The 16583-nt window shown below is 38.4% G+C and overlaps 1 protein-coding gene across 3 annotated transcripts in view; it reads left to right on the plus strand.

Annotated features, from left to right (window-relative positions):
• Nucleotides 1–15713, plus strand: part of PTPDC1 (protein tyrosine phosphatase domain containing 1) — a 43616-nt gene extending 27903 nt beyond the window's left edge. For 2 of the 3 annotated variants that reach the window (XM_034776503.1, XM_034776501.1), the window contains 8 exons: nt 188–359; nt 1161–1241; nt 1465–1583; nt 2366–2503; nt 4709–5913; nt 7334–7519; nt 10670–10780; nt 15001–15713. In XM_034776503.1, the coding sequence (XP_034632394.1) occupies nt 188–359; nt 1161–1241; nt 1465–1583; nt 2366–2503; nt 4709–5913; nt 7334–7519; nt 10670–10780; nt 15001–15117 (2129 nt within the window). In that variant the 3' untranslated portion in view covers nt 15118–15713. The remainder of the gene's footprint in view (nt 1–187; nt 360–1160; nt 1242–1464; nt 1584–2365; nt 2504–4708; nt 5914–7333; nt 7520–10669; nt 10781–15000) is intronic. The other variant, XM_034776504.1, reaches the window with a different exon arrangement.
• Nucleotides 15714–16583: the final 870 nt, after the last annotated feature.

Genomic DNA, 16583 nt, shown 5'->3' on the forward strand with positions numbered 1-16583 from the left:
AGCTTCAGCGCTAATATAAGCAAAGAATGGTATTTTTATTGTGAATCCTTGCTGCTTAAATCTCTTGAAAAATCTTTAATATACTATAGTTTTGTAATTTAAACATTTAAAAGTTTGCTGTATTATATTTTAGGGTAGCGATGATAGTTTGCTAATCTTATGTATTCTGTTTTTCTTTCTGTTGTAGGAAATTCAAGGCGTCCAACCGCAAAATATACTAAAGTAGGGGAACGTCTTCGCCATGTCATTCCTGGTCATATGCAGTGTTCGATGGCATGTGGTGGACGTGCTTGCAAGTATGAAAACCCAGCTCGATGGAGTGACCAAGAGCAAGCCATTAAAGGACTTTACTCTTCCTGGTAATATGCAGTACTCAGTTTCACTAAGCTTAATTGTATTAGCTCCAGTAGAGAATTTAGGGTAATAGATTTATATTGCATTTTTCTACCAAATATAGACTGCCAAGTTAAGTACAGTATGTACTGGAATAAAAGGTTAGTTAAAAATTAATACTTAGCAGTAAGCCGTAAAGGGCTCCATACAAAGCCCATCAAAGTCAATGAAAGACACACATTGTCTTCAGTGGGCTTTGGCTCAGATCCAAAATAATAAATACCTGTTTACAGATTACATGAATGTTCTAAACTACAGACGTTTTCCCTTGAAATTTAAATACAGCTGTTAAAATATGCTCATTGGTTTAGATTAAAATGAATGAAAACATTTTATTGAAGATAAAATAATATTATATCAATAATAATATTGAAAGCATTTTTTCCATCTATATGGTCACTGGAATGTATTTTTAAATTAATATTGACATTTTGTAAAAATGAGTTAAGAAGAAACATGTAAAATGTTTCTGAATAGAAATACAGAAATTATGATCTGGGTAGCCATTGTCTACTTAAGTTTTGTATCATGCTCATCACCATGGTATTTGAGCACCTCTCATAATGGTATTTTGTTATATAACTTAATTGTTTCAGTGGGATTTATAAAGCATGTAATCTGATGAAAGAATTTTCAAAAAAGGTATAAATGCACATTGCTAATTATAGATAGCTCCTGAAAATGGAAAAAAGGTGTATATTTTGGTAGATTACCCATGAAATCATCACAATGAAATATCCATCCAAATTATTAATTTATTTTTTCAGGATAACAGATAATATATTGGCCATGGCTCGACCCTCAACAGAAATTATTGAGAAGTATAACATTATTGAGCAGTTTCAAAGGTAATGAATTTTATTGGTAATGAATTGCTCTAGATCTTACTGATATAATCCCTGATCCATTTTTTCCCTCCTACTTAGATTTGGATTGTTGGTAAAGATCCTTTAATTTAGCAATATGCAGGTAAGCATCCATTCTGCACTTAGGAGAAATGTATGTTTTAGAAAATAAGGGTTAATGAAATTATTGCTGTATATAATGTGACTATTCTGTTCGTTGCTTAAGGTGTGACATAAAAACAGTAATTAACCTTCAGCGTCCTGGGGAGCATGCTAGCTGTGGGAATCCGCTGGAACAAGAAAGTGGCTTTACCTACCTTCCTGAAGCTTTCATGGAGGATGGAAGTAAGTTCACTCCTGCTGCTTTTCCTCATTAATTATTGAGTACAGTACATGCAGATTTTCTGTCACACAGCTTTTGGATTAAGAGCAGTTATATAAGGAATACTATTCACAAAATATAAAAAAATAAATTTATCAAAGTCCAACCTCGGATAATACATTGCTCCCTCTCTCATGTTACTGTTGAGTGAGGTATGTGGTTGGTGTGTTACATTTCAGTAGAATGAGCAGCTAGAGTAGATAGAAGACTATGCCTGGTAAAAAGATAAATGGGAAATGAGCAAAATAATATAGAGCATATTAACTGTGTTTCAGACATGTTTGTGAGTAATGTTGCACTTTGCAAAATGTCTGTTTCTTTGATTTGAAGAGCTTTGTATCAGCAATATCTTTATTTTTTCATACTGCACTGAGTGTATCTGCTTAAGAAAGTTAAGAGCCATTGAATTAAGATTTGCTTTTATGCCCAAACAGAATGTTACACTTTTCCTATATATAGCTCAGTAATTTTAGTATGAATCACTCAGTTTTGTTATACCTTTTCCATTCCAGCTGAGCTTTAGTCTGAAACATCTTAACTACCTCAGCATGTCCATGAAATTCTCACAGCAAGCTCTTTCTGAAATGTGAAAATAATCTGTTTCAAACAAATATATATAGTCAGGCCTATTCGGATTATTTTTATTTTTTCAGTACTTTCATTTAAGACTAGTCATTTCTCTTCTGCATATGGAACAAAAGATTTAACATTGTGTACTAAAGAAAACAATTCTCTCTCTTTTTAGTTTATTTTTATAATTTTGGATGGAAGGATTATGGCGTGGCATCTCTCACTACTATACTGGATATGGTAAAAGTGATGGCTTTTGCCTTGCAGGAAGGGAGGGTAGCTGTTCATTGTCATGCAGGACTTGGCCGAACAGGTATGTGTTCAACTTAAAAAATTAATGTGAACTTATTTTCTGTAGGTACAAAAAAATGGCAGATATACAATTTAAACAAACCTATAATGATTTATATTTATCACTCTGAGGAGGTATACTGTGAAGTGATTAAACTTGCAAACAAAATTTATTTGTAAAAAATAAGAGTCATTCTGTCATAGGCAGCAAGAGGACAAAGTTAACAATTATGAGCTGTGAACCAAAAGATTAGAGAAACTTTGAATCCACGTAACAATCTCCCAGCAATATTGAAACTGTACAGCCTCCTCACCTAGGCAGCTGCTACTCCACATAGTCTTCAATTAAGAAAATAATTCACCTTGTGCTTTTCTGGTCTTGAATAGAGTTATCTGTGGTTACCCTCCCAACTCAGACCTTCGGTCTTTGGAGCTTTTTTCTTTTGGGTTTGAGGATGTTAAAGGTTGCACTTACTTCTGACCCCTCCCCAAATATGTCTCTTTGCTTGGCCCCATCTCTGCAATAGGCACCATTGCTCCATGTGGGTGTGAGGAGTTTGAAAATGATGCAACTGTGCTGCAAACGCAGTTGAGAGAGAAATTGGCATTTTTTTAAAATGTGGAGGGAGGCTGAGAAAAAACCTTTAAGCACTCAGAGATGGCATTTAACAAAGTTAATACAAGCTAAGGGGAGATTTAATTTCTTATTTAAAAGGGGTGAAAAGCCCTAAACCTTAGTCTTCCACGGAGTAGCCACCTCAATTTCAAATTCTCTTACATCCACCGAATGACCGCAATGGCTGACCTATATCAAAGTAAGGGAAAATGGCTAGGAAGGAGATCAGTGAAACAGCTGCAGGCCTCAAATCCTTGCAGCCAGAAGAAAAGATCTCATTTTGGAGATCTGAGATACAAACAGCTGTATATGCAAGAAATAATAAAATAGGGAGGCTTAGAAAGGAAAAAAAAAATCCACCTGTGGCTGCCGGAGCCTCTCAGGGAACAGGGAGAGCAAAAAGCTAGGTGCTATGGCTCACCAATCTCCTTTGTAATAATGATGCTTCTACATTTTGAATAGATTTTAGATTAATCGGGGGGAGGTGGTTTGAGCATTGGCCTGCTAAACCCAGGGTTGTGAGTTCAATCCTGGAGGGGGCCACTTAGGAATCAGGGGCAAAATCAGTACTTGGTCCTGCTAGTGAAGGCAGGGGGCTGGACTCAATGACCTTTCAAGGTCCCTTCCAGTTCTAGGAGATAAAATATCTCCATTAATTTAATTCAAATTTAATGAATTAGCACCAGTGTGTAGCTATTAGAGAAAACGGGCTTTTCTCAGGTATGCTAATAGCATAAGGTATCCCCCTGATTTATGCATATAGAACTTCCCCTATAAGGACTACCCTTGAAATCAATCAATGGGAGTCTTTACTTTATTGGGAGGTGAATGAGGCCCCATGTTGTCTGACAGGCACATACTTTGTCAAGGCTATTCTTATGTTAATTTCTTAATTCATTTGGGAAGATTTCCACACGTACTTTTGGGTGCATGTACAAAATTGAAGTAACTTATAACAGAGAACATAAAAAGCCAGAAACATGACCTCATCCCAAATCCACACATTAGTGACTCCCTCCTACCACCTAGTGTTACCTACTGATCCTTCTGTCCCACAAAAGCTTGGAACAGAAGACTAGTTTTAGAGCATGATTTGAAGGCTAACATTCTGGTTCTGGTGGGCCAAAAGTGGAAGTGAATTCCAGAGAACCCTTCACTGAAAATGCGATTTACATGAGTATCCTTTTACTGGTGGATAAACTAACAGTGGGAGTCAAGTTTAATTATTTCCCACTGTACGTACCAGGTACAGGATCAACTTGGGCAGCCAGCAGCAACAGGGGAAACATAAGAGACTGGAAAGTGGTTGAGATTCAGGGAGGAAAAAGCAGCAAAAGGAAAAGGAGATGGCACAAGAATGGTCAGTGTTGGCCATCTGGGGTATTACCAGTAACCTAGTACTAAAGCAGTTAATCTGTCTTATCGAGACAAGTGCTTATCTAGTTCTTATTGCACTCTGATGCTTGTATTATGATGCAAAAATTGCATATACACTTAGTTAGACAATAGCACACTATGAATTGGGCATAAAAATTACATCCTTATGTGTGTGTATTAATTTTTATTTTATAATGTATTAACATGTTAACCATTTGTCTTTACATTTTCTAGGTGTTTTGATAGCTTGTTACTTAGTTTTTGCAACAAGAATGACTGCAGATCAAGCAATTCTTTTTGTTAGGGCAAAAAGGCCTAATTCTATTCAAACCAGAGGTCAGTTAGTGTGTGTAAGAGAATTCACTCAATTTTTGATCCCTCTAAGAAATGTGTTTGCTTGCTGCGAGCCCAAAGCACATGCAGTTACTCTGTCCCAGTATCTGATCCGTCAGAGGCATCTGCTCCATGGCTATGAAAGTAGACATCTCAAGTATGTGCCAAAACTTGTTCATCTAGTTTGCAAGCTGCTGTTGGACTTGGCTGAAAACAGGCAAGTGATAGAGGAGGAATTGTTAGATATACCAGATCTCTCTTCTGAAATTGAAGAGGCTGTTTCTCAGTTGGACTCTACACAGCTAGATAAAGAGTTAACAAGACAGAACAGTGACACATCAGAGCCATTCTCCCACTCAGTAGTGGGAAATGTCACTTTTGAGACCCAGGATTCTGTTCTCTCCCATGAGCACAAATATGATCCTCTTTGGAAGAGGCGGAATGTTGAATGCCTTCAGCCTTTGACTCATTCAAAAAGACGTCTAAGCTATAGTGACTCAGATTTAAGGAGAACTGCATTTCTCTTGGAACAAGGAGAAACTCCATGGACAGTGCCTGCACAAGTACCACTCTTTGACAAACTTAAGCAGCAGAACACTAGGGAACATTTTCTCTCTTCAGGCATTCAAACTCCTCAGCTGGATTTAAACAAAGAGGCCTTAGTTCGTAGTACATTTATTTTCTGGAGTCAAGGTAAATTCAGTTTAGATGGACAAAACAATTTCTATACAAAAAAATCGCCAAAAGAAGTGCAGCGTAGTAAAACCTTTTCCTCAGGTTTTGAACGTGTACACAATGACAGGGAAGCAAGAACACCAAAATGTAGTTTTGCAAAGGAAATTGGTCACAGAAAGAAGCGAGAGACTAATGTGTATGGCAGAAGAATTTGTGCATCTGAGGACTCTGATAATTCTGCTTTAGAAGAAGAATCATCTATTGGATATGAAAGTCAAGATAGTAAAGACCTATTGGAAGCAGTTCCATACATTGTTTTGCAATCAGAATTAAGTCTGGAAGCACGAAGAATTTTGGCAGCTAAAGCCCTTGCAAATCTGAATGAATTTATGGGAGAGGAGGAAGTGAAACAGAAGGTAGAAATGTGGCAGGTATTACTTTTTCTAAAATATTATTCAATATTGTGTATTTATTACATGTATATTTAAAGTATAAACAGCAGCAAAAATTCCACTGCTAGCTTGTGAGAGAAGTCTCTGACACCTGTATAAATTATACACATGCTCTGATATTGAAATTGCCAGTCACCTAAATAAAAGGCTCTTGCTTCAACAAAAATATTATATAGTCAGAGGCTTGAGGTTTGACAACAACAACAACAACAAAAAACTAGCAAAATTTCACTTTACTGTTAACATCTAACAGAAAGGTAGAAAAATTCTTTCTGTATGTGTTTATTCAGTCAATTTAAAATCAGTTGATAGCTATAGTCGTAACATTGTTGGTAACATAAAAGTGCCTCAAGATTTTAGGTTAGAGCCAGGTCAGAGCTTTCTCACAGCTTGTCACAGGATTTTGTGTGTAAATGAGTAAGAGAATTTAGTAGAAATTTAACTACTTAAAATCATCAAAACCATATCCTCCTGAACCCATTTGATTTGAAATAGGAATCAAAAGCTGTTTCATATATTCCACGTATAATTGGAGGGCACTGGACTGTACAGTGTGCTATTCGTGTTGCCGTTTTGGTCTAAAGAGCCACTTGCATCGCAGCCAATTAATGTTGACAGTTTTGTAAAACAGTACCAGCCCTGATAGAGTTAACAAGGGTCTGAGAGGCCAGTTGGGTTACCTGGCATCACCTACAAGAGGGAGGACCAAGATTAATTAAGAATGAAGCCCAGCTAGGGAAGGGCTGGGATAGCACTATAAAGCCAGGAGGGATAGCAGAAGGGAGGTGCAGTCACTCCCTGGGATGAGGGAAGTTGTCAGGGACCAGGAGGAGAGTAAGTCCTGAGATTCTGCCCTGGAGTAAGAAGTCTAGCAAGTCGGCTCCCATGGTAAAACCAGAAACAGGCAAGGGAAGGCAAAAGGCTGGGTAAGAGGGAGCCAGCAATTGGGACAGGGACTGATTAGACCTGGATTGCTGGTTTTAAGGTCTCTCTGGGCTGGAATCCGGTGTAACTCATGGGTTCCCCTGCCAGCTGCTGGTATAGTGGCTCTTGAGCCCCAAGCTGGGGTTGGACACCATCTTAAGAAGGCATTTGGAAGTGGTCCTGTTGGACTTTGTAATCCTGGAAAGGGGTGGACTAAACAGTGACCTCGCTGGAGGGCCAACGTACCAGAATAAAGACTATTGCAGAGCGAACAGAAGGGGTGACCTAATGCTGTGAGATCTACTTTCCCAGTTCTAGGCAGGAGAAGGTACAATGAGTGGGAACCCCATTATAGGAGGAAATATATTCATGAGGCTGATAAATGTCTCTTTTGTGCACAAGTCTAACAAGTGCTGCTAAAAGCAAAGAAAATCTTAGCAGAAGTAAATAGATGGTGCATTTTTATTTTTGTTAGAAAGAACTGAATTCTCGAGATGGAGCTTGGGATAGAATTTGTGCCGAGAGAGATCCTTTTGTCCTTTGCAGCTTGATGTGGTCCTGGATAGAGCAACTAAAAGAACCTGTTATAACCAAAGAGGATATTGACATGTTGTCAAAAAAATGCACAGAATCACCAGAAACTCTTAATTTACTAGCAAAGGTAAACACTATATATGTCAATTCATTATTTTACTGAAAAGTACAGTTTATTAACTCAAGCTTTGCATCAGTGGCCCTTAAACAAGGAATTTACATTTTTAAAGGTAACTTGCAATAAAACAAATTTCAAGCTCCATAAAAATCAAATGAAAATGTATCTTGATAGTTCACAGTAAGTTTTAATCAATGCTTAGATGCTCTGGTGATGGGTGCTTTAGAAAAATCCAAGATAGATAAAATCTTAGAGCTCTAGTCAATAGAAACTTGATTTCCATGTGTGCTGGCTGGAGGTACCACAGCCTGCTGCAACTTGAAATTCAGAGAGACAGAAGGCAAGAAACTCTTTCCCTTTAGCTTTCCCTAACACCAGGTCTGGCAACAGTGCTTAATATTGACCACATTATAGTCCTATGCATCTTCAAAGTGCTGTGCAAACATCTAATCCTGTAGCACTGAGAGGGTTGGTGCAGCGGATGTGAGGAACTGACAAATCCAAGTAGTAAATGCCTCAGTAGCCTGGCCAAGTTCCATTACATAAATCAAAGTTCTGGACTTCCATATTCTCAAATCATGATGGGGAATGTGTCATTCTGCTCTGAAACATTTGCATTATGTTTTCTATAAAGGGATAAATATATCCTTTTAGCTATTCTCCCTTTTCAGAACATTTCCTTATGAAGAGAGTTTGTGTTCTAGAATTCTCAGTCACATGACAAATCTTCCAGTACTTTGGGTGTTCTTTTTGTTTCTGGATTATTTGTGTAGAAAGTAGGGCACATTCTAATATCCCCCTCTGCTCACAGTTACACATTTCCTCGAGCAGCAGGTGGCGATTGCCTTCTCTGCAGTCCACTTCCATGACATTCAGCTTCTCTCAGTTCAGGGTTTTGAAATGTCATGCTTCTTCCTGAACTCAGTTCATCAGGGTTTTATTATTTTGGCTGAAGAAAAGATAAAGTAACCACTTAATTCCTGAAGGTAAACTAACCATCAAAATTAATTATTTTATCTTACCCATTTGTTGTTTATCTTTCTACATTAGTTGTTGTAATGTATGTTTGCCCTTAAAAGCTGCCTGCCCAAGTGGAGATTATCTCCCCCAAGATCTGGTGGCAAGCCTAATGTGAAAGAGGAGATCAGCTGCCTTCAGAACACCGTTTCCCTCATCCACCCAGACACTTTTTTTGGTACCCCTCAGAGACCCTTCTGTGGGGTTGTGATCCACACTGGAAAGGGAGTTGGGCAGGCCAGGGGTGGGAGTGGGATGTTAATTGAGGAGAAAGGCTTAGGAGTATATACTTCCCTGGGCCCTATAGTCTTTCCTAGGAAAAGATAATACAATCTGGCGCTGTATAATTTTTTGTGCCCTTTCACAATAGGGATTCCCCAAGTTAGGGGGTGGAGTCTAAGTGGACAGCCATGGGTAGGAGAGTCCATAGTACCATGCATCTATTGGAACGGTACTGTCAAAGAGTGTGGCTTGGGAAACCTTGGGGGGGGGGGGGGACGGGAGAGGGGGAGAGGAAAGCCTGTGCATGGATAGACCTGATCTCCTAGAAGTTTCAGAGGATCCATGGGGTTTGTGTCACAGGGCTACCCATGTTCTGCAGGAGAACTGTTGCAATAGTTGCGCCTACAAGTTTTACCCCAATTGTGGTCTCAGTTGTAAGAAGTGAGTGAAAGTTCATAAAATGTCCCAATAACCTATAACAATAAACATTGATGGAGAAAAGGTGCAGAAAGGAGACAGACTGAATTAGTCCAAACAAAAAGGCCTACCGAAACAACTCAAGAATTGTGTTACGATCATGTCTCATAACAAGAGAAGCATGGGACCAGATATCAGTGAACCAAAATTGTTGGAAATTAGGCCTAATTGGTGGGCAAAAAAATAGTATTCTACTCATCACTCCCTTTTGGAGTCCTTAAAAGATTTTGAAGGAAAGTTGGGATGGACATAAACGCTGGATGACTGAAAGAGAAAGGAAGGGGAAGAGTGAGTTTCATCATGGTGATGGCTGCCATTCCCACCCTCTCCTGAAATATCAGGATCCAGAGTGACACCACTGTGCCTCCTTCATCCTAATCCTGAGAGATGTTCTGATCATACTGGCCCAGAGAAAGGGAGCCAGATGACATTGGCACCTTCAGTAACTCTGGCTAAAGACTGTCAACCTCCCTCACTCCCGTTGTCTGTCCTTTTCCTTTCCCTCCTTATTTCGTCTCTTTCCTATCTCTTTCCTTTTTCTTTCTGTTTAATAAGAGCTGGGTTAGCTGGTCAAGACTATATTTCATAACACTCCTGTAAGCCTGTGGCCAGAAAGAGGCAGCTAAAAGCAATTTCCTGAACATCCCAATGCTAGTACAAGTTTACCAGGTCTCAGAAAGGCCATGTGCTGTGGCCTTTATTTTTTCCAGCAGTGAGATTACAAGCAAAAGTTGACACCAGACTCTGGTGACCAGAGACAGAAGCTGCATTTTCTATCTTTGCTATTCTTCTCTCTTCCCTCTTGTGTGTGTTTGTCTTGTTTTGTTTTTTAGAAAATGGGATCAGACTTTAACAGCAACAACAACAATTCCAGCCCCTCTGAATTAACTTCTTTTTTTCCCCAAAAAGGACAGTTACCATTTCTATCATCATCTTAAAGACTTTCAACATGGGTTTTTCTTTCTAAAAATTCTCTACAGTTAAAGGGAACAAGAGAGGTCATTAAATGAAAGCTTTAATACTTTACATTTCAAATGCTGTAACAGTTTCTCTCCCCACCCCACCCCACCCCACCCTTGTTTTTTTTTTTTGGTGTGTATATCTTTAATGGTGTATTTGCCATGGTACTAAGCAGGCTTAGGTCTCTGTATACCAAACCCTGAACTTTGCTTGAAACTGTTTAATATTGGACTGTTTCAGGGTATGTTGACACCTTTGGCCCATATATTTCATCAAAATTAACACAACAGAACCTCTCTTCCCATTATTGAACAATTATGTAAGAACTCTGCAGGAGAATCCTTGTGGAATTTATTCCCCTGGATTTTATTGCAAGTGCGGGTAATGTGGTCTACAGTTCTCGGAGTACTTTTAACAATTATTTAAATGTTTTCCTTGAAAATGTTTCCTTTTTAATAACTTTATATTTCTTTTACCCACTAGGAACAATATCAGACTATTCTTTGTATTTTCCATTGTGTAGTGAATTTGCAGACAATACCAGCTGATGTGGAGGAAGCCTTATTTACCCGGGCCATTAAAGCTTTCACTAAGGCAAGTAGCAACTCGCCCATGAAATTGTGATTGTGTTGCAGATTATGGAGGATGAAGTAATAGTCTTAGCCAAAAATTTTACTAATTCATTAATAGTTATTATACTGACACTTATCTGCTTCAAAGTATAAAAGTTTTGTCATAGCAAATCCTCTCCAAAGCACAGAAAAATACTCCACACAGGTCAACTGTGGGTGTTGAGTATTGAATGGAGTAAAAATAGTGCCTTCGAACAGTATTTCTTTATTCTCTGGCTTCATTTTTATGTCTTGCTAGGCCACTTCCACTGGATAGAAGTTGAAGTTAGACTATTTCAAACTGGAAATAAAGCACACACTTTTAACTGTGAAGATAATTAGCCTTCTTTTGTTTGAGTCTCCCCCAGTACCAAGGTGGAGATTTACATGGCTAAGACTATCTCTGGGCTTTAAAATCTGCCCTGCTTTTGAGCAGCTATAGCTGTGAAGGATGGACATGTTAAATATATTTTTTGTTTAGGAGAGTAACAAATTACAGACAAATGTTCAATTTACAAATCATTTTCTGAGCACACGCAGAGAGCTTATGCCATGTTTGTTTAAAAATGTTTGATGCAAAAGTCAAATCAATGAAGAGCTTTTTGGACTCTGAAGGCTCTTCTTTAAAGCAATATGCTGCTTTAAAATCAGTTTGTGTCTTTGGAGGCTTCTGACACTGCAGCTAGGACAATGGCTACTGCAATAACTATATGCAGAACATCCTGGCTGCAATAGTAAGGAATTCCAAAAGAGGTTCACATCATAGGAACATAAGAACAGCCATACTGGGTCAGACCAATGGTCCATCTAGCCCAGTGCTAGATGCTTCAGAGGGAATGAACAGAAGAGGGCAGTTTCGAGTGATTGGTCCCATGTTGTCCAAGCCCAGCTTCTGGCAGTTGGAAGTTTAGGGACACTCTGAGCATTGGATTGTGGGTGACTGAGGACCTTCCTTTTGAGGGCCACGATCTTTTCATCTTGAAGACTGATTAGGTGCTTCATGCATCGAAGAACTCGAGAGCAACCTTTTGATCTTTTGGCCTCTGTATTGCATACCAGAGGAAAAAGGAAACAAAACCTCTGACCTTCTCAGAGAAACAGAGATTTCCATCTTCTTATTCATACCAGCAAAGAACTTCTGAATTGTACAAGGGAAAAAAAACTCTTTTAAGAAGAGAAAAGCCCTCTATCTACTATTAATGTGCATTCATCATAGGGCCAAAGATTGCGGGTTTGATGCCAGGGTCAAGAGTTGTGAGCTAGTTTGTTGAGAATCTATGCCCTTTCTCCCCTCTCTTTGGCAGTTGCCTTGTTTGCAGATGCATGGGCTTCAATTAGTACCAACCAGTGGGTCTTAGAAGTTATCCTGCAAGAGTATTCAATTCAGCCCCAGTCTATGCCAATTCTGCATTCTCTTCCCTGTCTCTTTTCAGGGACACTTAACACAATAGTCTGGTACAGGAGGAGATAGATACTCTTCAGGGTGTGATTGAGATGGTGCCTTTAGGGTTGTGTGGCAAGGGCTTCTATTCCCACTACTTCCTCATTCCAACAAAGAAAGGAGGGTGGTATTCTATATTAGATCTCAGAGGGCCCAACAAACTCATCTGGAGCTTCAAATCTCAGATGACCACCTTTTTCTTCAGTAATTCCTTCTCTAGATCCCATGAACTGCTTTGCAACTCCTGACTTGCAGGATGCTTACTCCCATATGGCAAAACATCCAGCTCTCAGGAAGCTTCTTCATTTCATGGTCAGTGGACATTATTGCCAGATCAGAGTCCTTCAGTCTCTCAACAGCTCTGAGTGTGTTTGCCAAATGCTTTTCAGTGGGAGCAGCTATGCAGAGGAGACAAGGCATTCACATGTATCCCTATCTCATTGACTTTTTATGGCTTTTGGTAGCAAATCTAAAGGTCATGCTGTATCCTCTGAGGCTCTTGAAGTGGGTTTCAGACTATATGAAGATATCCTATGCATTGAATAAACTACCCCTTCCTTCTAGCGTTAGGGCATACTTTATTAGAGCTCAGTCTACATCTGTAACTTGTTTCAGGGGAATCCCTGTTTCTGAGATTTGTAGGGCAGCTGCTTGGAGTTCTGTTCATACATTTACCAATCAACGTTTCATTGTGGTAGCCTCTAGATCAGATATCCAATTTGGCAAGGCTATCCTAGTTATTTTAAATAGGACTCCTATCACTCACCTCCTTGAGAGGTATCTGTTAGCCAGTCACCTACAGTGGGAACTATGTGGACAAATGCTTGAAGAAAGAGGTTACTTAACTGACAGCAACTGGAGTTTAAAGTGCTTTCCCCTCCTCCCCCCATGGATCCCACTTCCCCCCCCAGATACAGAGTCCTTTACCAGATAGTCTATACTAGTGAAGGAACTGAGTGGTGGTTGGGGCCGCTTTGCTCTTTATAGTCTCAGAGGGGCATAACTGAAACTGTTGGCTAAAAGATTCTTGGCTTGTATGCATGGGCATGCAAACCTACACTGGGATCTGTGCATACAAAAGCATAGTAAATTTCAGTTACTGTAATGTAAGTCACCTCTCATTGTGTTTTGGCAGGCCTCAAGCAAAAACCAGGTAGAATATTCATTTTCTGCTCATGCTTTTTCCTTGGGCATATTTCAGCCTCCCTTAGGGGAAGTTAAGCTTCACTAATAAGGCTGGCATCACTGTTTGATTCGGTTTGGATTCCCCTCCCCCTCCCCTACCCCCACTTCCACCCCCACTCCGATAAGTCTTCCCTCCTCAGTAATTAAGATTAACATTGTCCTCAACTTTATCTAAACTAACTAAGATGCTTTTTTCCGGCCCATGACCTAGTGATTATGGAAGAGTTGTGTATGTTGTTCCTGTAATCAATTAGGGTGGTGCATGCAAATTATCTAAGTATCGCTGAAGGAATATTTGGTAATATTATAATTTTACAAATGAAGGTCATTTGCACTAACTATAGAAACTATAGCCCCAGTATTTCAGAGCCTCAGTGTGTATAATGTATAGAATAGAAACCTGTTCTAGTCAGATCAAAATATGGTTTAGGTGAAATAAGATTAGAAAAGGAGTAACAATGTACACTTGTTAAGCCCACACACCATGAACAGTAAAGCTAGTAGTGTGCACAGAATTCTGCATTTAGTGGGTCAAATCCTCAGCTGGGGTAACTTGATGTAGCTCCATTGTCAAATACTGGTTATTTTTTGTAGGGCCCATCCTTCCATGCCAGTTATCATGGAGGGCAGAGGAAACATGCAACATGTGAAATCTATAACTATTACTGTTTTGTCCCCCTGGCCAGGAACTAAGGCTTCCAAACCATTACCTGTAGATCATCCAAGAACTGTTCACATGGATTTGTCTGGTCTCCAATCTGCCTCCCAGATTCACCATTTTCAACTAGACCCTGGATAGTATGGTTTCATAACCCATGCTCTCAAGCACTCCATGTGCTGCAACAGCCTTCTGAACTCCCCTCACATGAAGGAGAAAGTAGTGCCAATGAATAGAACTCAAATTGTATTTGTTTGTGCAATGTTCTCTTGCAGGTTTGGGTGGAGTGAAAGAATCCAGAGCCTAACAATTTCTCCCAATCTTCCATGTCCATGGAACTAGAATTCTGCTGGGTAGGGATACAAAGGGGAACATGTAGCAGAAATGAAGTCCCCTCCCCCGTTCCATGGATGCATGGTCTCCATCCACATACACAGGTGGTGGGGAGCATGGGATATATACATATAAACAAGTGATTATAAAAGCAGACATAAAGGTTTGTGAGGGTTAAATATAGTCATACGGTGGGTTCGGGTGATGGTGAACTCAGAGCATCTTTCCTCTGATAAAGTATTTGAAATAATTTGAAAAGAAGGATCATATATAACGCACAGCCACGATTCAGCTAGTAGCCATTCAGACTGTAGACATGAGCATGACATCTCTCCTCCTAACTCTTTTATTTCTAACTGCCATTTTGTTTTAACCTGTCAATAGATAGAACTGAAGTACTCTGCGATAGTTGTTCAGACCTGTAGTGATTTATGAAAAATACCTGTTTCCTGGTTTAAAATAAGTATATGAAAATGCATCTGGTACTTTGTATTTTAAAATATGTATTATTTAGTGTTTTCTGTCTGTATTGTGCCATGTCATACAGTACTGTAAAACATTAAAATTAATTTCTCCCTTTTCCTAGATAAGTTTGGATTCTGAAAATGGACCACAGGTTTACAACACTCTGGGAAAACTATTTAAACAAATACTGGAAGCAAAAAGAAAGGAGGCCAAAAAAGAAACAGATAACCCCTCTTGATGTTTACACAGTTATGCTGGGGATTTCAGTGGTCCTGTCAAATTATCTTTCATTTACCAGCTACAGTATTTTGTGCTAATTGGCATGTACTGACCAAATTTTAGTTTTAGTTAAAGAACTTTTTTAAAAAAAGGGAGCTGTAGTGAGCCTTATTCCATTTACAGATTTAAAAGTTGATATTTTAATGAGCTGCTACTGTGTGATTGTAATGTAGCATTTGGTTTGAAGCAATATGCTTTTATATTGTGAACTCTGTTTTAAAACTATATTTATTGATTTAGAAGTCTCATCAATAAGCTATATTTTTTTATGTTAAACAGTTGCCACAATGTCAGTGCCATGTTATATAATGATTTAATGTATTAATATTTATGTATTAATGTTTACATTAATGATATTTCATTTTACTTTACAGTGAATAAATACTGACAACATTCTGATGTATTTATTGGGTTCTTTGGAAATCTTAAAATAAGATTAGTTGTAATAGTAAAGAAATTTGTAGGAAAAAAATCCTTTATAAATAGGCTGTAGTAAATCACCACATGTCTTAATGTTGTTTTCTTGTGTGTCTTAAAAAAAAAAAAAAAAAAAAACCCTAACAAGCATTTAACTTTTCAGTGTATGTTGCTTATTTACCAACTTTTATATATTTTTTAGGTATTTTAATATAAAAGGTTTCTGAAATTTTATTTTTAATGGAAAGTTGAATGTATGTTAAGGTGCTTGAAAGGAAAGAGTAATCTTTTCCAACTGGCTAAAGAAACCTATAGATGGTTACCTCATTTGAAAAGTTATTTAAATTTGAAACCTTATCCAAAGGCCTCATTCTTTACTCACGCTGAGTCATAACTTACATGAGTAACCTATAAAAATTAAATCAATTAAAACCTTAAATGTAAAAAGTGTATTGCAGATGCTAAAGTATTGTGTTGCTTTTTTGTATCTTTGAATGAGATGTCATTTTCTATTTCTTTTATTAAAGACATCTGTGTATATTCCAAAAAACAATTTCTGTTTATGGATTAGGATTCAGGTTGGTTCCCCAATTTGCAGGGTTACAGCTCATATGGTAAGATAAGCTTAAAAAAATCCTTTCCTGTTCTAAAATATTTAGCTATACAACACCATCAGTGACTGCATATATTCAGTTAAAAATAAGACTGTTTGCTATGTTAATAATTTATAAATGCTAACTGCAAGATAACTCCATAAACCAAATTCAGAGCCAAGCAAAACAGTTCCTGTCTTTATAGAATGATCTTAAAATGTGTACATGTGAAAGTAAAATACTGTATATGAATCACACCCAAAAAACTTTGTAAACTAAAACTCTAGAAAATCACCAGTTAAGGCAATACTAACATCCAGAATACCCTCAATTTACATGCCTTTATCATCGATATATAATACCCAAGTGCATTCACAGGTTTCACAGCTCCACAAGAAATTATTTTCAACTTCCA

This window comes from Trachemys scripta, chromosome 7 (assembly GCF_013100865.1).
Source record: "Trachemys scripta elegans isolate TJP31775 chromosome 7, CAS_Tse_1.0, whole genome shotgun sequence".
Taxonomy (NCBI): Eukaryota; Metazoa; Chordata; order Testudines; family Emydidae; genus Trachemys; species Trachemys scripta.